Raw genomic sequence first — 23,756 nt, 5'->3', positions numbered from 1 at the left:
AGCTACTGGCAATGCATGATGGCCTGTGACAGGTCTTCACAACTGGTTTTTATTTTTAGAGGAAAAGAGCCTTTGTGCATACCTTTGAGGTACTTTGTTTACCTTGTAATTTGACTTGGTTAAAGCATCTACTGTTAACTTCACATGATCAGAAGATAACTCTGAAATCACAAATATGGATATAATTTGTTTTCTACAATATATATTCATTTTCCATGCAACTTTTAAAATATATATTAATCAATTCAGCCATAGATTTCCACAGCTCCGATTTTAAAGTGAGCAATACTGCAGTGCTGGCAGACCAGCTTGAAACAGCCAGTAATCTGCCTGTCCCTGTCTTAACTGTACTTACTCTCAACTCCACTGTGGTGACCATCACTCTTGCCAAAAAATGCTAGAACCAAAGGCATCACTGCAGATAAAGATAGCAAACCTGTATTTGTGGCTGCACAGCTAAAACAATAGGAAAGGTGCTGGAATGTGTATTTAAGCTCACGCTGACCCTATAGGGTCAGAGTTGCTTTTGGCTCTGGTTCTGGTGGTTCTCCGTGTGGCATTAGAAGCAACAGTAACAGTCATATTATTCACTGTGTTGAAGCAACTTTGGCTGATAGGGTGAGGGCTTCACTACTGGTACTTCTAGGAAACTGTTAAGCTCCACAAGGTCAGGGACCATGTCCTCTTCCCTGTCTCTGGGTCTATAGCCAGCGAAGGAAGGAATAGTTGCTAAACATTATTTAAATAAACAAGAAAAGGCGCACCTCCAATTCTGCTGTCTTGGTTTGGGCAGTGGTTCAGGAGATGGTGATCCACATTTCAGAAGCAATTTTCATGGCACAGGTGGCCCAGGTCCAGAAGGTTATATCTAAAGGATGTAAGGAGTGCAAGGCAGAGGTGTTGGCCATGGAATACTCTCCTGCTGTCTGGAAGCCTCTACGGTGGCTACAAGATGAGGATATGAATTAGTGAATTGGATGGCACCTTCACTATAAGCCCATGCAGAGTGCCTCCTAGAATTGCATTCTCCAGTTTTGGAGAATGAAAGACCAGATTGTGAAGCATGACCTCTCCTATGGCTGTTTGTGCGATTCTGGATGAATTTGTCTCCGTGGATTCTAGTGTGTGAACAATTAAAAACCATAAGCATATTCGGAGTTGAAAATATGCAATCATGGCAGAAAGATTGGGTAAAACTGCCAGGAAAGAACAGGTAAACCTTATATATTTATTTTTATGGTGTATTGTGGACACATAAACTGTGGATTGTGACACAGAATGTAGTGAATTTTTTGCTGAATTATCTAGGACAGTATTTTCCAAGCTCTAATGGGTGTTCAGATCACTTGAGGATCTTGTTAAAATATAGATTCTGACTCACCTGTCCAGGGTGGGGCCTGAGATTCCTTATTTCTAATCAGCTCTAGGTGAAGCAGATGCTGCTGATCAATGAGTGAATCTCAGTAGCAAGATATAGGATACTGTTTCTCAAACTTGGCTTCACATTGGAATCATTAAAAAGCCAGGGAATTTTAAAAGATGCTGATGCCTGGGTCGCAACCCTTAAGATTCTGATTTAATTGATAAGGGATGTGGCCTGAGCTTAGGGATTTGTGAAAAGCTCCCTAGGAGATTCCAGTGTGCAGCTAAATTGGAGAATTGATGCTCTGGCTCAGACTGGTTTCAATTTACTTTTGAGAAAAGGTGTTAATTTTAGGCATCTAATCTTATATTTTTTTTCCTTGCAGGTTGCAGCGATCTACAAGGACTCAAGTATTGGAAATCTTATAAACATAGTAATTGTAAAATTAGTTATAATTCATGATGAACAGGTAAGAAACAGTTCTAAAAGTAGTAATCCTAGCTGTAGTAGGCTCTGAGCGGGAATATAGAGAGAGATCATGAAACCCTTATTAGAAATGAGATATTTTAAAAATGTATATTACAAAACTTGATTTGAAAAGGAATGGGGTTAACTTTTTCTGTTGTGATGGAAACAAAATGGAATGACAACAGAGGAAGTAACAAAAATTAATAAACAATTTAAAAATTTAAGGTTGAAAACATTCAGGTATTCACTTTTATAATCCTACTGTTGAAAGATTTAAAATATAGTAATTTTCAAAAGTTAGCTTTTCAATCCCAAATATTGGAAGGTCTAATTTGATTCTGTTTTGATCACAGTGTTTTAAGTATTGCTGAAATATGTTTTAGATATGAGGGAGAGATGATACCACTTCTTCATTTGCCTGTGAAAATGCTATTTAATGAATTGCATGAACATTGACCAGCTTGGAAGGAAAAAGGCCATGAATATTTTGTCGTAATGTTAAATTGCTGATTTTTTGTGTGTAGGAAGGACCAGTCATCAGTTTTAATGCGGCTACCACGTTACGCAACTTCTGTTTCTGGCAGCAAACTCAGAATGTTCTAGATGATGCCCACCCATCCCACCATGATACTGCTGTTCTTATCACTAGGTACAGTTCTAGAAATAACTCTTGCAATGAAATTGTTTACCCTTTATCTCCTGCATGATCACCAGTATTTCTTCTTACGTTAATTCTTTATCGATAATACATAGAAATGTTCTATGAGACCTTGTATTGCAAAAAATACCATTGAATGAAAGCATTCTTCTGTTTTTTTCAGACCAGAACACTGGCCTGATTCCTTAGGAAAGTAGCAACGTTAGGTTGCTAAGTAATGGTTTGACATAAACAAGATGATTTCCTTATTATATTAGTGACAGAGTAAGAATCAGGAAAATTACTTGGAAATTAATATAGTTATGGAACTGAGAACACGTCTTGTTTCTTCCCTAACTTGACCTTTAAATCGCTTGTAAAAGAAAGCCTTTGAATTTATTTTGGACGCCCTATACTTAAAAATATCTATCTGCTCCTTGTTTTGACGCTCAATGCATGACTTAATTACCGGGCTGCTTTTGCTAGGGTTTTTCTCAAACCTATTTATTTATATGCAGCTGCCGCTATTATAAAATGAGTATCCATTTTACATGTACCACTATACATTGTTAATTCACATCTTTGTTTCAGCAACAGTCATGCTACCAGAATATTTAGATCCCGAGTTTGTTGTTTGTTTCGGTTGGTTGCTTGGCCAAGGGGGAAAAATCTTTTGCTTGAGGGTCAGACTCAGAGAAATTTTGGCTTTCTAGAACCCTGAAATGAAAACCTTTAGTCCATGTAAAACAGCTGGCATATTTTCCATGTGCTTTATTTCCTTTCTAAACTAAAACAGAATTGACTCAAATTTATACAGAGTATTCTATTACCAATCCATGGTTCTGCCCTGGGTTATAGTTAGAGGCCAAGCAGCAAAGACTGAAGATAACAGATTAATGATGGGAGGGAGGAAAAGGGCTGTAAGAGGAGACCATGAGGAAGGAGACTAGAGAACTGTCATAATGAATGTTTAGGGACTAAGTGATTTAAGAAGGAAAAAATTTAAGCAACTTGGTAACATCTGAGAACATCATTATTTTGCAGCTGAGAATAATAGCTGAAGTTCATAAAGGCATTGAAACATCAAGAGTATATTACATATACTACTGCATAAATAAAGGCAGAGAGGAGAAAAATACACTTAGAAAAGCTTTTCATTGAACTTGGTTAAGCTTCAGCTGTTCACAGCAGTCACTTTTATATAGCACCTACTGCTTATTGATATGCAAAAATGGTGCATTACTCTAGGTTTAGGGTAATAGTCATGTCATTAGGGTAATAGTCATGTCATAGTTAAAGCTTCTTTATCTTTGTTTTGGCATGTTGCAAAAATATTTTCTGAAAATGCTTCAAAATCTTTTGTTTTAAGGGAAGACATTTGTGGAGCTAGAGAGAAATGTGACACATTAGGTAAGTTATTTGGTAAATAAAATATAGCTTATATAATTGTTTACTGAATTATTTAAAATGATGTTTCGGTTATCTTCCTTTTAATTTACACAATCATTTTGATTATTAATTAATGGTTAGTGTCACTATTATTTGATTCTGCTCTAAGTTTTAAAGAATAATAAGAGCTAATATTTATGTACCAATTAATTTCTAAATATCAAGTGCTATGCAGAGCTTGACATTTTAAAGTGTTTTATTGTGTAATATTTGATCCATGCAAAATAGTACATTAAAAACTTATATGCAAATTTAAAGCAAAAAAAAAAAAAAGTAGTCATGAATCCACCACCAGATTTAAGAATTAGAAATTTATTGGTACTGTTCTATGGCCTGTGCTAAGTCCTTACTCTCTCCCTTGCACTTCCCCAAGAGGTAACCAATAGCATGAATTTTGTATGTGGCAGTTCCTTCCATCTTTTGAAAAATAGTTTTATTGTATAGTATATATTCCTAAAAGAAATTGCTTGATTATGCTTATTTTTGAGCTTTAGTTCATGCATTTTCACTGCTGTACAATATTTCATCTACAGTTCACATATCTATATCCTGTCAGTGAATATTTGGGCTGATTCCAGCTGTTTTCTATTATGAACTTTATTATAAGAGCTAAGGTATATTCCTATGGTTAGAATTGCATGCTATTAAATGTGCTCATGTTTAACTTTATAAGATATACCAAATTATTTTCTAAAGTGGTACCAATTTATACCTTTAATCCATAGTGTATAAGCATTCGTTTTTGATTATATCACTATTAATACCAGGATCTTCAAATTTCTCATTTTTGCCAATCTAAATTTAATATATTTCATTATAGCAATAATTTTCAGTTCCCTGGTCACTAATGAGTTTGGACATCTTTTTATATATTTACTGGTCATTTATATTTCCTTTTTGGAGAGGAATGAAAGAAATAAAGAAAACATTGCCTATTTTTCTGCTGTGGTATTTTTCATTTTCTTACTGCCTTTTAATGTTCTTTATAACTTCTTGATACCAAACCCTTTTTGGTTTATATGTATTGTAAATATCTGTTAATAATTTGTTCCTTAGTGTTAATTGTTTTGTGTGTGTGAAAATGTATGCTGTAGCTGAATTTATAATTTTAGGTTTAGCAATTTTGTATCTTATTAAAGAAATTATAGCCTTCTGAGCCTTCTGTAGCTCAAAAGTCTGAGTGTATTATCCTGTTTTCTTGTAAATATTTAAAAATTTGTCTTTTCACATTTAAATCTCGAAACCATTTGGCATAATTTTTTTGATGTGGTATCAAATAGGGATCTAGTTTTATAAGTTCTTTTCTCTGTGAATGTCCAGTGTCCTTAGATCATGCATTGACTAGTTTACCTCCTTTCATTAGAACCTGCAATGCCGTATATAAATTTTCTGCTTGCACTGGTATGTGCAAATCATCCCGCTGTTTCATTAATCAATACTTTTTATTTAGTCCATGTGCCAATTTCATATTAGTTCAAATTTTATAGCTATGTAATAAATCATCATAATTCATAGGATGTATAACTCCATCTAATTTTCTTCAAGAGTATTTTGGCTCTTCTTGGACCTTTGCTCTTCCATAAAAATTTTACGCCAGCATGTCAAATAATTATAAAACAATTATCTGTCTATTTATGAAGGTCTTCTAAAAATTTCTTTCAGTAGTATATAATATTTTCTTTCAAAGCTGGTCATGCACAACTTTCATTTACCTCTTTTATTAGTGTATGGTCTATGATGTTGATTGAGAGAAATGCATTAGATTATTTGGAATATTGATTTTAAATCTAGCCACCTGATTCATTACTCTAATTAATCCTTATAATTTACCTGTGGATATTTATATCACTTGTGAATTATGGCTATTATTCCCCCTCTTCTTTAATCCTTGTAACTTTCTCTCATTTTTCTCTTTTTCTTTCTTTTGTCTTAAAGCAAGACAAAAACCTTGTTGAATGTTGAATAGAAATGATGATGGTAGCCTTTTTTCCTGGATTTTAAAAGGAATACTTGTGCAGTTTCACCATTAGGAGTAATATTTGACATAGGTTCTTGGCAGATAAACTTATCATCATAGTTTTCTGAGACTTAAAAAATGTATGCTTTTTTATTAAAAAATTGTGCAGATATTGAAATGATCATACAATTAATTTAATCCTGTGAATTCCTTTTATGAGTTTTGTAACACTAAACCAAACTTGATCAAGGTTTTTCCTTTTTTTTTTTTAAACACACTGCTAGATTCCATTCCATGCATATATTTTCAGGAGTGAAATGATCTTCCTTTGATTATATTTGTCTAATTTTGATACCAAGGTTTTATTCACCATACAGAATTTGTTAGAAGTGTATTATTTCTTTTCCCATTCTCTGGAAGATTTTATATAATGTTGGAATGATGTATATCTTGAAAGCATGGGAGATCCCATCTAGAAAACCATCTGGGTTTCATCCTTCCTTTGTGGAAAGATATTTAACTATTTGATTTTTCCAACGGTAATCAGACTTTAAAAAAAATCTTTTTGAAGGTATTTTAAAAAGTGTGTTTTTCTAGATATTTCTTTTAGTAGTAGTAAAATTAATTAGCTTAAATTATTCTCATAGCACTTTCTTTTAAATTCTGTCAATAGCTATACTTCTGCCTTGTTTTATTTCTGATATTATCTATTTACACTTCTTTATAATGGCCCAATTTCACTGGAATATTGTCTATTGCATTTGTCTTTTTAAAGGATCAACTCTTTGCTTTCAATCTCTTTTTTATTTCATTAATTTCTGCTCTCTCTCTCCTTTTCTTTCCAATTTACTCATGCTGTTCTATTTATAATGTAAACTGACTGTTAGCTCAGTAACATCCAGGATTTTTTCTTTTCTAATTTTATTGTTTAAGACTATCAATTTACTTCAAGGTATCATTTTATTGTGTCCCACAAATTTTGATAGGTATTTTTCATGTCACTTAAAATTCTAAATTCTAAGTATGTATAAATTCATCATGATTTCTTTTTTGACTTATAATTAGAAATGCATTTAAAATTTTATGAATATATTGAGACTTACTGTTTTTTGTTTATTAAATTCTAATTTAATTTCACTGTAGTTGGAGAACATGATCTATACGATACCCATTCTTTTTTTCTTTTTTTCAGGGAAAAGAAAGTAGAGTTTTTTGGTGGGCATAGGTAGGGAGGGGGCAGCGCCAAGGCTCTCACGAGTGCAGGGCCCGCCATTTGTCCAGGGGCCCACGATTAGGGATGTACTTGACCCCACAGCCATCTGGAATGAGCCGCTTTTCTGCCACCATGTTTTCAAACTCATCTGCATTAAACTTAGTAAATCCCCACTTCTTGGAGATGTGGATCTAGAGAGAGACAGAAACAGCTGAGTCAGGAGGCCTGGGGACAGGAGCAGGGAAAGGTGAGAACAAGGCTGTAGCACTACATACCTTCTGGCGGCCAGGGAACTTGAACTTGGCCCTGCGGAGGGCCTCAATCACATGCTCCTTGTTCTGCAGCTTGGTGCGGATGGACATTATGACCTGGCCAATGTGGACCCTGGCCACTGTGCCCTGGGGCTTTCCAAAGGCACCACGCATACCTGTCTGGAGCCTAGATTGGGGACAGCATGCCAGTCATTAATGTCCACTGGAAAGGGCTGTCTCCAAGGTTCCTTAGGGCAACCCATACAGGCAACAGGCTGCATACATTACCGAGGAGGCTGCTGTTTGCAGCCATTGCGCACCGGGCCCCCATGGGGAAAAGAGCACAGTCGGCTTGATACCCATTCTCTGAAATCTTTTGGTATTACCTATATGGTCTATTATGGGGTCAGTTAAAAAAAATGTTTCATGTATGTTTAAACAGAATGTACATTCTTTAACTATGGTATACAGGTTTCTATATGCCTGTTAAATCAAACTTGCCAATTATGTTGTTCAAATCAACTATATATTATATTTACTAATTTTTTGCTTACTAGGTCACTTACTTGAAACATGAATATATCTCCATCACTCTATCCATTTTCAATTTTACATTATAATTTTTACAATTACAGTATTCAAATTTTTTGTTTCATCTATTTTCAGGCTAACTTATTAGGCATATATAAGTTTGAATTGAACCTTTTACAATTGTGCAGTGACTTTTTTTTTTATCTCTAATAATGCTTTTTAAAGAAAATAAAGTCAGTATAGCTTTATGTTTAAAGTACTGTGTCTGGCAATATTATAGCTAGCCCAACTTTTTCTTTTTTTTTTTTTTTTTTTTTTGTTTTTTGAAGTTTTTTTTTTTTTTTTTTTACACTGCTTTTTTTTTACATCTTTATTGGAGTATAATTGCTTTACAATGGTGTGTTAGTTTCTGCTTTATAACAAAGTGAATCAGTTATACATATACATATGTTCCCATATCTCTTCCCTCTTGCGTTTCCCTCCCTCCCACCCTCCCTATCCCACCTCTCTAGGTGGTCACATAGCACTGAGCTGATCTCCCTGTGCCATGCGGCTGCTTCCCACTAGCTATCTGTTTTACGTTTGGTAGTGTATATATGTCCATGCCACTCTCTCACTTTGTCACAGCTTACCCTTCCCCCTCCCCATATCCTCAAGTCCATTCTCTAGTAGGACTGTGTCTTTATTCCCGTCTTATCCCTAGGTTCTTCATGACATTTTTTTTTCTTAGATTCCATATATATGTGTTAGCATACGGTATTTGTCTTTCTCTTTCTGACTTACTTCACTCTGTATGACAGACTCTAGGTCAATCCACCTCACTACAAATAACACAATTTCGTTTCTTTTATGGCTGAGTAATATTCCATTTTATATATGTGCCACATCTTCTTTATCCATACATCCAATGATAGACACTTAGGTTGCTTCCATCTCCTGGCTATTGTAAATAGAGCTACAATGAATATTTTGGTACATGACAGTTTTTAAATTATGGTTTTCTCAGGGTATATGCCCAGTAGTGGGATTGCTGGGTCATATGGTAGTTCTATTTGTAGTTTCTTAAGGAACCTCCATACTGTTCTCCATAGTGGCTCACATTCCCACCAGCAGTGCAAGAGTGGTCCATTTTCTCCACACTCTCTTCAGCATTTATTGTTTCTAGATTTTTTGATGATGGCCATTCCGACCAGTGTGAGATGATATCTCATTGTAGTTTTGATTTGCATTTCTCTAATGATCAATGATGTTGAGCATTCTTTCATGTGTTTGTTGGCAGTCTGTATATCTTCTCTGGAGAATAGCCTATTTAGATCTTCTGCCCATTTTTGGATTGGGTTGTTTGTTTTTTTGTTATTGAGCTGCATGAGCTGCTTGTATATTTTGGAGGTTAATCCTTTGTCAGTTGCTTCATTTGCAAATATTTTCTCCCATTCTGAGGGTTGTCTGTTGGTCTTGTTTATGGTTTCCTTTGCTGTGCAAAAGCTTTTAAGTTTCATTAGGTCCCATTTGTTTATTTTTGTTTTTATTTCCATTTCTCTAGGAGGTGGGCCAAAAAGGATCTTGCTGTGATTTATGTCATAGAGTGTGCTGCCTATGTTTTCTTCTAAGAGTTTGATAGTTTCTGGCCTTACATTTAGGTCTTTAATCAATTTGGACTTATTTCTGTGTATGGTGTTACGGAGTGTTCTAATCTTATACTTTTACATGTACCTGTCCAGTTTTCCCAGCACCACTTATTGAAGAGGCTGTCCTTTCTCCACTGTACATTCCTGCCTCCTTTATCAAAGATAAGGTGACCATATGTGCATGGGTTTATCTCTGGGCTTTCTATCCTGTTCCATTGATCTATATTTCTGTTTTTGTGCCAGTACCGTATTGTTTTGATTACTATAGCTTTGTAGTATAGTCTGAAGTCGGGGAGTCTGATTCTGCCAACTCCGTTTTTTTCCCTCAAGACTGCTTTTGCTATTCGGGGTCTTTTGTGTCTCCATACAAATTTTAAGATATTTTGTTCTAGTTCTGTAAAAATTGCCATTGGTAATTTGATAGGGCTTGCACTGAATCTGTAGATTGCTTTCAGTAGTATAGTCATTTTCACAATATTGATTCTTCCAATCCAAGAACATGATATGTCTCTCCATCTATTTGTATCATCTTTAATTTCTTTCATCAGTGTCTTATAGTTTTCTGCATACAGACCTTTTGTCTCCTTAGGTAGGTTTATTCCTAGACATTTTATTCTTTTTGTTGCAATGATAAATGGGAGTGTTCTCTTAATTTCACTTTCAGAGTTTTCATCATTAGTGTATAGGAATGCAAGAGATTTCTGTGCATTAACTTTGTGTCCTGCTACTTTACCAAATTCATTGATCAGCTCTAGTAGTTTTCTGGTAGCATCTTTAGGATTCTCTATGTATAGTATCATGTCATCGGCAAACAGTGACAGCTTTACTTCTTTTCTGATTTGGATTCCTTTTATTTCCTTTTCTTCTCTGATTGCTGTGGCTAAAACTTCCAAACCTATGTTGAATAAGAGTGGTGAGAGTGGGCAACCTTGTCTTTTTCCTGATCTTAGTGGAAATGCTTTCAGTTTTTCACCGTTGAGGATGATGTTGGCTGTGGGTTTGTCATATATGGCCTTTATTATGTTGAGGAAAGTTCCCTCTATGCCTACTTTCTGCAGGGTTTTTATCATAAATGGGTGTTGAATTTTGTCGAAAGCTTTCTCTACATCTATTGGGATGATCATATGGTTTTTCTCCTTCAATTTGTTAATATGGTTTATCACGTTGATAGATTGCGTATATTGAAGAATCCTTGCATTCCTGGAATAAACCCCACTTGATCATGGTGGATGATCCTTTTAATGTGCTGTTGGATTCTGTTTGCTAGTATTTTGTTGAGGATTTTTGCATCTGTGTTCATCAGTGATATTGGCCTGTAGTTTTCTTTCTTTGTGACATCCTTGTCTGGTTTGGGTATCAGGGTGATGGTGGCCTTGTAGAATGAGTTTGGGTGTGTTCCTCCCTCTGCTATGTTTTGGAAGAGTTTGTGAAGGATAGGTGTTAACTCTTCTCTAAATGTTTGATAGAATTCACCAGTGAAGCCATCTGGTCCTGAGCTTTTGTGTGTTGGAAGATTTTTAATCACAGTTTCAATTTCAGTGCTTGTGATTCGTCTGTTCATATTTTATATTTATTCCTGGTTCAGTCTCAGAAGGTTGTGCTTTTCTAAGAATTTGTCCATTTCTTCCAGGTTTTCCATTTTATTAGCATAGAGTTGCTTGTAGTAATCTCTCATGATCTTTTGTATTTCTGCAGTGTCAGTTGTTACTTCTCCTTTTTCATTTCTAATTCTATTGATGTGAGTCTTCTCCCTTTTTTTCCTGATGAGTCTGGCTAATGTTTATCAATTTTGTTTATCTTCTCAAAGAACCACCTTTTAGTTTTATTGATCTTTGCTATTGTTTCCTTCATTTCTTTTTCATTTATTTCTGTTCTGATATTTATGATTTCTTTCCTTCTGCTAACTTTGGGGTTTTCTTGTTCTTCTTTCTCCAATTGCTTTAGGTGCAAGTTTAGGTTGTTTATTCGAGCTGTTTCCTGTTTCTTAAGGTAGGGTTGTATTGCTATAAACTTCCCTTTTAGAACTGCTTTTGCTGCATCCCATAGGTTTTGGGTCGTCGTGTCTCCATTGTCATTTGTTTCTAGGTATTTTTTTATTTCCTCTTTGATTTCTTCAGTGATCACTTCGTTATTAAATAGTGTATTGTTTAGCCTCCATGTGTTTGTATTTTTTACAGATCTTTTCCTATAATTGATATCTAGTCTCATAGCGTTGTGGTGGGAAAAGGTACTTGATACAATTTCAATTTCCTTAAATTTACCAAGGCTTGGTTTGTGACCCAAGATATGATCTATCCTGGAGAATGTTACATGAGCTCTTGGGAAAAATGTGTCTTCTGTTGTTTTTGGATGGAATGTCCTATAAATATCAGTTAAGTCCATCTTATTTAATGTATCATTTAAAGCTTGTATTTCCTTATTTATTTTCATTTTGGATGATCTGTCCTTTGGTGAAAGTGAGGTGTTAAAGTCCCCTACTATGAATGTGTTACTGTCGATTTTCCCTTTTATGGCTGTTAGTATTTGCCTTATGTATTGAGGTGCTCCTGATTTGATGGAGAAATTAAAACCTTTACAGACAAGCAAAAGCTGAGAGAGTTCAGCACCACCAAACCAGCTTTACAACAAATGCTAAAGGAACTTCTCTAGACAAAAACACAAGAGAAGGAAAAGTCCTATAATAACAAACCCAAAACAATTAAGAATATGGGAATAGGAACATACATATCAATAATTTCCTTAAATGTAAATGGATTATATGCTCCAACCAAAAGGCATAGACTGGCTGAATGGGTATAAAAACAAGACCCATATATATGCTGTCTACAAGAGACCCACTTCATACCTAGGGACATATACAGACTGAAAGTGAGGGAATGGAAAAAGATATTCCATGCAAATGGAAATCAAAAGAAAGCTGGAGTAGCAATTCTCATATCAGACAAAATAGACTTTAAAATAAAGACTAATACAGGAGACAAAGAAGGACACTACATAATGATCAAGGGATCAATCCAAGAAGAAGATATAGCAATTGTAAATATTTATGCACCCAACTTTTTCTTGTTTAGTATTTGCTGGATATCTTTTCCTCAATTTTCCAATGTCCTGTTACTTCAGGTGTTTTTATTGGAAACAACATATAATTGGATTTTAAAAATAACCTCCATAGTAATGTCTGTTTAACTACCAACATTAGTCCATGTACATTTATTATACTTGTTTTCCATGCTTTTATTTCTTTTTGTCTTCATGCAGCTCTAACATGCATTTTATTATTTTTCTCTTTGGCTGCATCTAATCTGATATTTCACGTGTCCTCTGAATTTTCCAGTTCAACATAAGTTTTTCAATTTAAAATATCCTAGTTAGTTCTTATTCAAAATCTGTGTGTTTGTTTTGTTTACATTCTTTTTATATTTGCTTATATTTGTAATTGCCTTTCATGTTTACTGACACATTTATTTGGAGTAATTTTATATACCATCTTTGACAATTCCCATATCCTAAACATTTGATAGCCAAATATGTGGTTTCTGCTAACTTTCTCTTATGCTGACTTGTTGGTTTGTATGTTTGGTGATCTCTGATCATAAGCTCATATTTACTTAATATTAATCCATAAAGTTAGTGGTGGACCACTTAAAAAGTGTGTGCTTTCCTCTAGAGAGGGTTTTCAGTTGTTTTTGCTGTAATCCAAAGGGTGTTACTAACCAAGTTCCCTGACTTAAGGCAGAGAATTCAGAATCAGATCCTCTACCTTGAAACTTCCTATAGCAAGCTCTGGATCATATTGCTTTTATCAGTATTATCCCTCAGAGTAATTCCTATCCCTACTATTCATTGCTTACCAATTAGAATTTAGCCCATGGTATAAATGTTTATATGTATGTATGCATGTGTGCATAGGTATGAGATGGGCAGGGAGAGAATATATGTTAGGTTTTGGAGGTGTGGGGATTTGATAGTTCTTGTACACTTTGAGGTCAGTATTCATTAAAAAAGTACTTTTTAATACTGGTCTTGTTTCTTTGCGGTAGGAGGACTGTCTAGAAACTAATCTTCCACAGATGTGGAAACAGACACCTGCTACTCTAATTTTTACAACAGACCCCATTCTCTTCTCCTTGCAAACTATTCTCCGACTTTGTAGACATATTTTATGAGTCAGTCATCTAAGAAGAATCCATTGAATATGTTATATTTCTTATATTATCTATGCCTTGTTGTCACATCTTTATACTAAAAGTTAAGTATGAATATGTCAGCCATATCTTACTATTTTTTAATGATTTAATGCTAGACATTCTGGGCTGTTCATGTAGAAGTGGGTGGTCTCCTGGTCCCCATTCTTTATTTGCAGTTTTCAGCTACTCCTGTGTACAAAAATCATAGTGATATCTAGAAACATAGACTGTGAAAATAAAAGTATTCCTGTTATCCTTTAAGTCAAGAGTAATGGTGATGATAATGATAGCTGATATATTTGAGTGCCTACTATGTATCATACACTATATTTAGGTTAACATGATTGGGCTTATTTAGTCTTCACAACAAACCTATGAAGTAAGACCTATAATTTCAGTTTTATAAATGAGGATAAATAATTTGCCCAAGGCTACATAGTGTCTATTAATACAAGATTTAGTATTTTATTTTCCCATCTAAAATATGTGGAAAAAAATAACAAGGTAAGAATAGTTTTTTTTTAACATCTTTATTGTAATATAATTTCTTCACAGTGTTGTGTTACTTTCTGCTGTATAACAAAGTGAATCAGCTATAAGTATACATATATCCCCATTTCCCCTCCCTCTTGCATCTCCCTCCCACCCTCCCTATCCCATCCCACCAGGTGGTCACAAAACATCGAGCTGATCTCCCTGTGCAATGCAGCTGCTTCCCACTAGCTATCTATTTTACATTTAGTAGTGTATATATGTCAATGCTACTCTCTCACTTCATCCCAGCTTACCCTTCCCCCTCCCTGTGTCCTCAAGTCCGTTCTCTATGTCTGTCTGCATCTTTAATCCTGTCCTGCCTCTAGGTACATCAGAACCATTTTTTTTTTTTAGATTCCATATATATGTGTTAGCATATGGTATTTGTTTTTCTCTTTCTGACTTACTTCATTCTGTATGGCAGACTCTATGGCCATCCATTTCATTTCTTTTATGGCTGAGTAATATTCTGTTGTGTATATGTGCCACATCTTCTTTATCACTTCATCTGTCGATGGACACTCAGGTTGCTTCTGTGTCCTGGCTATTGTAGATACTGCTGCAGTGAACATTGGGATACATGTCTCTTTTTGAATTATGATCTTCTCAGGGTATATGCCCAGTAGTGAGATCGGTGGGTCATATGGTAATTCTATTTTTAGTTTTGTAAGGAGCCTCCATAGTGTTCTCCATAGTGGCTGTATCAATTTACATTCCCACCAACAGTACAAGAGGGTTGCCTTTTCTCTACACCCTCTCCAGCATTTATTGTTTGTAGATTTTTTGATAATGGCCATTCTGACCAGAGTGAGGTGATACCTCATTGTAGTTTTGATTTGCATTTCTCTAATGATTAGTGATGTTGAGCATCTTTTCATGTGTTTGTTGGCAATCTGTATATCTTCTCTGGAGAAATGTATATTTAGGTCTTCTGCCCATTTTGGATTGGGCTGTTTGCTTTTTTGATTTTGATCTGCATGAGCTGCTTGTATATTTTGGAGATTAATCCTTTGTCAGTTGCTTCATTTCCAAATATTTTCTCCCATTCTGAGATTTGTCTTTTGGTCTTTTTTATGGTTTCCTTTGCTGTGCAAAACTTTTAAGTTTCATTAGGTCCCATTTGTTTATTTTTGTTTTATTTCCATTTTTCTAGGAGGTGGGTCAAAAAGGATCTTGCTATGATTTGTGTCATAGATTATTCTGCCTATGTTTCCTCTAAGAGTTGCATGGTGTCTGGCCTTACATTTAGGTCTTTAATCCATTTTGAGTTTATTTTTGTATATGGCATTAGGGAGTTTTCTAATTTCATTCTTTTACATGTAGCTGTCCATTTTTCCCAGCACCTCTTATTGAAGAGGCTGTCTTTTCTCCACTGTATATTCTTGCCTCCTTTATCAAAGATAAGGTGACCATATGTGTGTGGGTTTTCTCTGGGCTTTCTATCCTGTTCCATTGATCTATATTTCTGTTTTTGTGCTGGTACCATACTGTCTTGATTACTGTCGCTTTGTAGTATAGTCTGAAGTCGGGGAACCAGATTCCTCCCACTCTGTTTTTCTGTCTCAAGATTGCTTTGGCTATTCGCAGTCTTTTGTGTTTCCATACAAATTGTGAAATTTTTTGTTCTAGCCCTGTGAAAAAATGCCATTGGTAGTTTGATAGGGATTGTGTTGAATCTGTAGATTGCTATGGGTATTGTAGTCATTTTCACAATGTTGATTATTCCAATCCAAGAACATGGTATATCTTTCCATCTGTTTGTATCATGTTTAATTTCTTTCATCAATGTCTTATAGTTTCCTGTTTCTTAAGGTAGGATTGTATTTCTATAACCTTCCCTCTTAGAACTGCTTTTGCTGCATCCTATAGGTTTTGGGTCATCGTGTTTTCATTGTCATTTGTTTCTAGGTATTTTTTGATTTCCTCTTTGATTTCTTCAGTGATCTGTTGGTTATTTAATAGCATATCATTTAGCCTCCATGTGTTTGTATTTTTTACAGTTTTTTCCTGTAATTGATATCTAGTCTCATAGCATTGTGGTTGGAAAAGGTAGCTCATACGATTTCAGCTTTCTTAAATTTATCAAGACTTTATTAGACCCAAGATATGATCTATCCTGGAGAGTGTTCCATGAGCACTTGAGTAGAAAGTATATTCTGTTGCTTTTGGATGGAATGTCCTATAAATATCAGTTAAGCCCATCTTGTTTAATGTGTCATTTAAAGCTTGTGTTTCCTTATTTATTTTCCTTTTGGATGATCTGTCCTTTGGTGAAAGTGGGGTGTTAAAATCCCCTACTATTATTGTGTTACTGTCAATTTCCTCTTTTATAGCTGTTAGCACTTGCCTTATGTATTGAGGTGCTCCTATGTTGGGTGCATAAATATTTACAATTGTTTTATCTTCTCTTGGATTGATCCCTTTATCATTATGTAGTGTCCTTCTTTGTCTCTTGTTATAGTCTTTACTTTTAAGTCTACTTTGTCTGATATGAGAATTGCTACTCCAGCTTTCTTTTGATTTCAATTTGCATGGAATATATTTTTCCATCCCCTCACTTTCAGTCTATATGTGTCCCTAGGTCTGAAGTGGGTCTCTTGTAGTCAGCATGTATACGGGTCTTATTTTGTATCCATTCAGCCAGTCTGTGTCTTTGGTTGGAGCATTTAATCCATTTACATTTAAGGTAATTATTAATATGTACGTTTCTGTTACCATTTTCTTAATTATTTGGGGTTTGTTTTTGTAGGTATTTTCCTTCTCTTGTGTTTCCTGCCTAGAGAAGTTCCTTTAGCATTTTGTTGTAAAGCTGGTTTGGTGGTGCTGAATTCTCTTCACTTTTGCTTGTCTCTAAAGGTTTTAATTTCTCCATCGAATCTGAATAAGATCCTTGCTGGGTAGAGTAATCTTGGTTGTAGGTTTTTCACTTTCATCACTTTAAATATGTCCTGCCACTCCCTTCTGGTTTGCAGAGTTTCTGCTGAAAGATCAGCTCTTAACCTTATGGGGATTCCCTTGTATGTTATTAGTTGCTTTTCCCTTGCTGCTTTTAATATTTTTTCTTTGTATTTAATTTTTGATAGTTTGAGTAATATGTGTCTTGGCACGTTTCTCCTTGGATTTATCCTGTATGGGACTCTCTGTGCTTCCAGAACTTGATTGACTATTTCCTTTCCCATGTTAGGGAAGTTTTCAGCTGTAATCTCTTCAAATATATTATCAGACCCTTTCTTTTTCTCTTCTTCTTCTGGGACCCCTATAATTCGAATGTTGGTGCATTTACTATTGTCCCAGAGGTCTCTGAGACTGTCCTCAATTCTTTTCATTCTTTTTTCTTTATTCTGCTCTGTGGTAGTTATTTCCACTATTTTATCTTCCAGGTCACTTATCCGTTCTTCTGCCTCAGTTATTCTGCTATTGATTCCTTCTAGAGAATTTTAAATTTCATTTATTGTGTTGTTCATGATTGTTTGTTTGCTCTTTAGTTCTTCTAGGTCCTTGTTAAATGTTTCTTGTATTTTCTCCATTCTATTTCCAAGTATTTGGATCATCTTTACTATCATTACTCTGAATTCTTTTTCAGGTAGACTGCTTATTTCCTCTTCATTTGTTTGGTCTGGTGGGGTTTTTCCTTGCTCCTTCATCTGCTGCATATTTCTCTGTCTTCTCATTTTGTTTAACTTACTGTGTTTGGGGTCTCCTTTTCACAGGCTACAGGTTCGTAGTTCCTGTTGGTTTTTGTATCTGCCCCCAGTGGGTGAGGTTGGTTCAGTGGCTTGTGTAGGCTCGGTGGAGAGGACTGGTGCCTGTGTTCTGGTGGGTGGGGCTGGATGTTTTCTTTCTGGTGGGCAGGCCCACATCTGGTGGTGTGTTTTGGGGTGTCTGTGAACTTAGTATGATTTTAAGCAGCCTCTTTGCTTATGGGTGGGGTTGTGTTCCTGTCTTGCTAGTTGATTGGCATGGGGCCTCCATCACTGGAGCTTGCTGGCTGTTGGGTGGGGCTGGGTCTTAGCATTGAGACGGAGATCTCTGGGAGAGCTCTCACTGATTGTTATTACATGGGGCCAGGAGGTCTCTGGTGGTCCAATGTCCTGAACTCGGCTCTCCCACATCAGAGGCTCAGCCCTGACCCCAGGCTGGAGCACCAAGTCCCTGTCAGCCACCCGAATGTTTTACAGGGTCTTTCTCCACCCAGGGACTCAACCAGGATTTTAGGCAATGGGTTCTGAGTCCAAAAAGTGCCTCTATTTGGGAACTTGCAGAACATGACATAGGAGAGAATTCAATATTTTCTTGGAGTTGGATTTGCTTTCTTATACTTCTTCCATTGCCCCAAAAAATCCTCCCCTGAGTAGCTGCTGCTCCTTTATTCTTAACTCCTCAATTGAACACACCCTAAGGATAGTTCTTAATGACAAATACAAGATGTTGGTAATAATTACTAGGTTTCCTGCTTATTTATCCTTTTGCAAGTACCGTTGCCTTAGTCTCTGAGCATGTTTTATAAAGTATGTTAAAAAATGGTTTTTATTCTTTAACATGATGGATTGGTGACTCTGTGTAGCTTCTTGCACTTCCAAACATGGGGAATCTGTATCAGATTTGGGCCTGTGCTACTTTATTCTATCTCTGCCCAGTTTTAGAGAACCCTTAATCAACATGAGTGAATCTAGGCACAAACCCTCAGCCGGCTGCTTGGTACCATAAGGCTATACATTCACTTTGATTTTTGTTGGTCTTGCCTATGGAGATATTTGATCATGGTCTCTAATCATATGCAATGCATATTTTTACAGATATGTCATTTGACTAAAATGTTCAGTTTAGAATATATCTATCTTTAAGCATGTAACATAAAGTTTAGGTGGTAATGGAGTCAATATTGTGTTCCAAATGCACAGCCCTGGAAATGAATACACTGGAATTGAGCCACTAGGCAAATTGAAAATACTAATGAAGGCAAGGGAACACCAGCATATTCATGAAAGAAATGTGTTCAGTTTATTTGACATTTATGACTAAAAGAATACATAGGAAGAGGGAACTAAAACACAGTAGCTAATATAAGTATTTATTTTATATTAAGAAATTTCTAAATGCAAAACTTTACAGTAAGAAACTGGTTATTTTACATATGATAATCTTTTTTTAATGAAAGGAATCGTTGTAGGAGAGCAGGTAAATTTGCAGGAAAACATTGAAGGCTCTCAATAGCAAAAACCATTGTATTATGTTGAAAAGTAAAATGAAATGCTACCTTCGTTGATGATGGAGTAGGATTATTATAATGAACATTTATTTTGAATTTCTTTTTCTAGACTAAAAGACTATATCAGTTGTAACTATTGCTGTCTTTGGTGTCCAACCAGTTCATGCTGTCTTCTTTCAGCAGCAATTCGAGTTGCAGAGTTGCACGTTGTTATTTAAATGAGTGACTAGATCTTGACATGTGATACATTTCCCATTGCTGAAGTGGTTACAAAATCAAGTGCTTCCAATGATTATATTATTATCATGTTTTATTTAACACATATTAAATTCAGGCACTATTCTAAGCATTTAATATATTTTTACTCATTTAATTATCATATGGTAATTGAATAATTGTATGCTGCTTCAAAACTTTAAAAAATAAAAGAAAATGTATAATTTATATTGTTCTGTGCTATTTTCTTTATTAATGCTATTACCAGTTTAAACATTTATTACCTTTCCTATTATGCACACTAACGTGGCCTAAAACATCATTCTTCCTGTAATAAGTGTTCTTTTCATTTTTCTGTTTTTTAAAAAATTGTTTACCTATCCCATATTTTGGATTATTTTCTTCAGTAAAAGAATCCAAGAGTTTGCTGAAAAGATTTCAACTACAGACAAATCATTCTGTTCTTTTCTCTTCACCGTACAAAACGTTCATGCAATATTAACGGTCAACTGCATTCATTTCTAAGTAGTAATGCCAATGATAAATGCTTTAGTGCTTTCTTTATGATTCTGGTATTTTCCATTTTTTTGAAATACAAACGTGAAATTTTTCAGGTTTAGCAGAATTAGGTACCCTGTGTGATCCTTTACGGAGCTGCTCTATTAGTGAAGAAAATGGACTCAGTGCTGCCTTTACCATAGCCCACGAGCTTGGGCATGTGTAAGTACCTTCTGTCACCTCAGTAACGTGCCTTCTATATACCATTGCACAAATATCTAAAATTCCATCTTCAATTGAGTAATTAGCACCTTTATATCTTTATAAAGTATTAGTAGTGTAATTTTCACCCCTGAAATTCTAACTCTGGCTCTTTTGTGATCTATGTTAGGTCAGACAGGCTGCACAGATCAACAGACTAAGCAAAGAACTAGAGCTTGGGAATTCTTTTATTTCATTTACTGTATTGGATTACATGACAAGCACTTCTGGCCTCTATCCTTTGTTATCCTATACATGACCAGGTACTGTGCTCTACCATCTTATGGGAGGGCCTTCAGGGGCCCCTGGTTCTGGGGAACTCCCCCAAATATTTGTAGTACCAATTCATTTCTTGCTTTTATAGCTCAGAGCCCCAGCAGAAGATGTGGCCTGTGGGAATTTCTTAATTACTAAGAGATTTTTTTAAAAATTTCCTCCCATTTCCATAGTTTTCTTTTTGTTTTGCTTGGTTTTTTTTTGTTTTTTTTTGTTGTTTTTTTTAAATTTGAGATTCTCCTATCTGTTCCTGCATTATCAAAAATTCTACTGGGGTTTTATGCTTTAAGAATGTGGAGGCTGTGATTTCCCATGATACCCTTGGGGCTCCCAGAGAAAATCAGAAACCCCTCTGAAACTCATCCCTTGAAAAATGATCTCAAATGTACCCCCAGTACTCCTTTGATTTCTTGGTTATCTGCTAATAAGGAATTGAGGCTAGAGTTGCCTCTCTTGACTACATTTTCTTTTCCTCGTCATGGCTTAACGTCATTAGAGTATTCAGCTGGAATAATGTCAAGTGGAGATCGTTTTTATTAAACTAGTGCCTCTTCACTTCCCTTTAGCATGGTTATATCTCATGACCATCCACAAGATGCACACTCAGATTTTTATATTGTTTGTTGAAGTCGGGGCAGATCAGGAACCTGCCTGAGGTACATCATGCATTGCAACATCTGGAAAGCACTGATTTCTGGTTATGACTGGTGCTAAGTAGGAGGAGTGTTCTTGCAGAGGGTACCATCTTAGACATTTATTTTCTTCCTGAGAAACTCTTTAGGTGTCTTTAGAATATAGGTAAGTAGTTTAATTAAAATACTGATTTATGTACACATTTCAACAGGCAAGGATCTGAATCAAGTGGTTTCTTCTAAATGTGAGTTTTTACTGGGGTCCTCAAAAGAATGTGTAGGATTTGTTGCTGACCAGCTAATCATTTAATATCATTGCTCTTATTGTGAAGATTTGGTTGCCCTTTAGGAATATTTTTATTATTCCAGTTCAATCAAATCATCACTTATTGATTATAAACCAGAAAGAGCACTTAGGCTGTTTCATATGAAATAGATGGAAAATATAGAGTGATACGAAATTAAAGAAGTGCTTTTTGTGGGGTTTTTTTTTTTTTTTTTTTTTTTGATACTGTAGCGATAGTCAATGGTCTGGAGTTTAGTGTGGTAGAGCCTTCACCTAATCTTTCCACACACATCTCCTAGGGTATGTGTGTTGGAAACTACAGTTATTTTTATGTTAATGCTAAGTCCATATTGTGATGAAGTGAGCCAGAATCCAAATATTTTGATTGTTTAAATGCACATACTAAATCAGCAGACTGTGCTACTGATCAAAGTTACAATCTACTGTTTCTTAGACATCATGTGCTTCTAAACATGAAGGTAAACCTAGCATTACAATACTTTATGGAGAGATCAAGGGTACAAATCCTGATGTAATCAGATTTATCTGCATTTTAGATTATACTTTAAATATAAGAGATGTTTCTAATGTTGTATACATATTTTAGTATTCTTTTTTAAGTGTTTATTTTTATTTTTAGATTTAATGTTCCACACGACGATAGTTTTAAATGTAAGGAAACTGGAATTAAACATCAGTATCATGTAATGGCTCCAACTTTAAATTACCACACAAGTCCTTGGACCTGGTCAAAATGTAGTCAGAAGTACATCACTGAATTCCTAGAGTAAGTGATTTTGTGTTACTTTAGTTAAATAATTGAACATTTATTAGATTATGAAATTTGAAACTTGTATGTTCTTTTAGAGTGGTTCAATATCTGTTGAGTTTTTTATTGTTTAAGCTTACTTTCACTGTACAAATGGATGTTTAAAAACAAGAAAAGAATTTTATTTAATTCTTGACTAATATTTTTGGTGTGCGGGGGGGGCAGTTCAGATCTAGCTATCATGTTTTTTTTTTATTTGGGCTCTCTGTTATGGGAAAAACTTATTTTAGGGGGAGACTTAATGGGAATCAAAGCTTCCTTGTGTGTGTTTGAATTTTTTCAGAAGCTACTAGGTAATAGTTTAAGAGGAGTTCAGCTCAAGTTTGAGGTGCCTTTGAAGGGCAAAGAATAGCTAAAGTCAAACTATGAATATTACAAATAGTTCTCTGAAGGGTTATGGAATCTCTAGGTTTACCTGTTCTTTGGAGGCTCTTCCCAGCTCTGAAGACAGGAGGCAGATCCAGATTGTTCTTGCCTTGCCTCTTCAACTCCTACCAGGTTTCTCTGCTTCCCAACTTCTTATCCAAATGGTATTTCTATCCTACTTACTGAAACTTGTTCAAAAGGCAAGGCCAAGCTCTTATAAACACAATACTGTTTGATTTTTTTCTACTACATATTCTAATCACCAATTTATGCAGTTTTAGTTACCTATCTTTATGAGAACTGCAGGAATAAATGAAACCATGTTTTGGAATATATGTGTATAAATATATCCCTTAATTATAATCAGCAGTGATTATTTATCCTTGTATGGGAACTTGATTTGAAAGCACAATACACAGTTGCTGATCTATACATGATTGCATATAGCTTTGTTCAATTGCTGACTGAGGTATTGATTAAAAATACCAGTGGGTGTGCTTATTTTTGGAAGGGGGTAACATGATTCTAGCCAATGGGTATTTTAAAAATTACATGTTCATTTTTGGGACAAAATTTAATATGCCCTCTAGCCGTAAAAAATCCCCCCCAAGATATTTCTTCTAATTATTTCAATTGAATAAATTGCTGCTTTTAACCCAGTTAGAATGGCTGAACATTTTCACAAAGTTTTCTGCAGACTATCTATCGTGTGACAAACTAGGAATAGCAAATACACATTTTCACCACTACTTACCACTTTTCTAACTCCTTCAAGATGTTATATCATATACTTTAATAGCAATTTGCAAGGTAAACACTACCACTCTCAATTTACAGATGAGGAGACTTAGACTCAGGGAGACTAAATAACTTGTTCACACCATGCATTCTGGGAAGTGATGAGACCCAAATGCAAACTCCCAAAGCTGACATTATTGACTCTGCTTTATATTCTTTCCCTAAAA

At 35.3% G+C, this 23,756-nt stretch overlaps 2 protein-coding genes across 2 annotated transcripts in view; one reads left to right on the top strand and one right to left on the bottom strand.

Annotated features, from left to right (window-relative positions):
* The window catches only part of ADAMTS20 (ADAM metallopeptidase with thrombospondin type 1 motif 20), a 144,190-nt gene that overhangs the window by 13,038 nt on the left and 107,396 nt on the right, over nucleotides 1–23,756 (top strand). The window contains exons 2-6 of the mRNA XM_007471614.1: nucleotides 1,749–1,832; nucleotides 2,356–2,480; nucleotides 3,838–3,878; nucleotides 20,258–20,363; nucleotides 22,237–22,383. Of these exons, the coding sequence (XP_007471676.1) occupies nucleotides 1,749–1,832; nucleotides 2,356–2,480; nucleotides 3,838–3,878; nucleotides 20,258–20,363; nucleotides 22,237–22,383 (503 nt within the window). The remainder of the gene's footprint in view (nucleotides 1–1,748; nucleotides 1,833–2,355; nucleotides 2,481–3,837; nucleotides 3,879–20,257; nucleotides 20,364–22,236; nucleotides 22,384–23,756) is intronic.
* On the bottom strand, nucleotides 7,126–7,701 carry LOC103068424 (60S ribosomal protein L10-like). The gene is made up of 3 exons (XM_007471615.1): nucleotides 7,622–7,701; nucleotides 7,363–7,525; nucleotides 7,126–7,278 (listed from the first exon to the last, which is right to left on the bottom strand). The coding sequence occupies exons 1-3, from the start codon at nucleotides 7,699–7,701 to the stop codon at nucleotides 7,126–7,128; spliced, it is 396 nt and encodes a 131-aa protein (XP_007471677.1).

This window comes from Lipotes vexillifer, unplaced genomic scaffold (genome assembly GCF_000442215.2).
Source record: "Lipotes vexillifer unplaced genomic scaffold, Lipotes_vexillifer_v1.1 scaffold964, whole genome shotgun sequence".
Lineage (NCBI taxonomy): Eukaryota > Metazoa > Chordata > Mammalia > Artiodactyla > Lipotidae > Lipotes > Lipotes vexillifer.
Note: the sequence above shows the minus strand (reverse complement) of the source record. Positions and strands in the feature narration are given on the sequence as shown.

What these genes read in the sequence shown, in the direction of transcription:
- LOC103068424 (XM_007471615.1), bottom strand. Translation starts at nt 7,701, where the DNA reads ATGGGTATCAAGCCGACTGTGCTCTTTTCCCCATGGGGGCCCGGTGCG. An exon ending in ACAGCAGCCTCCTCGGTAAT is followed by an intron (nt 7,526 to 7,621) that starts GTATGCAGCCTG and finishes TCCCCAATCTAG; the next exon opens with GCTCCAGACAGGTATGCGTG. An exon ending in AGTTCCCTGGCCGCCAGAAG is followed by an intron (nt 7,279 to 7,362) that starts GTATGTAGTGCT and finishes GTCTCTCTCTAG; the next exon opens with ATCCACATCTCCAAGAAGTG.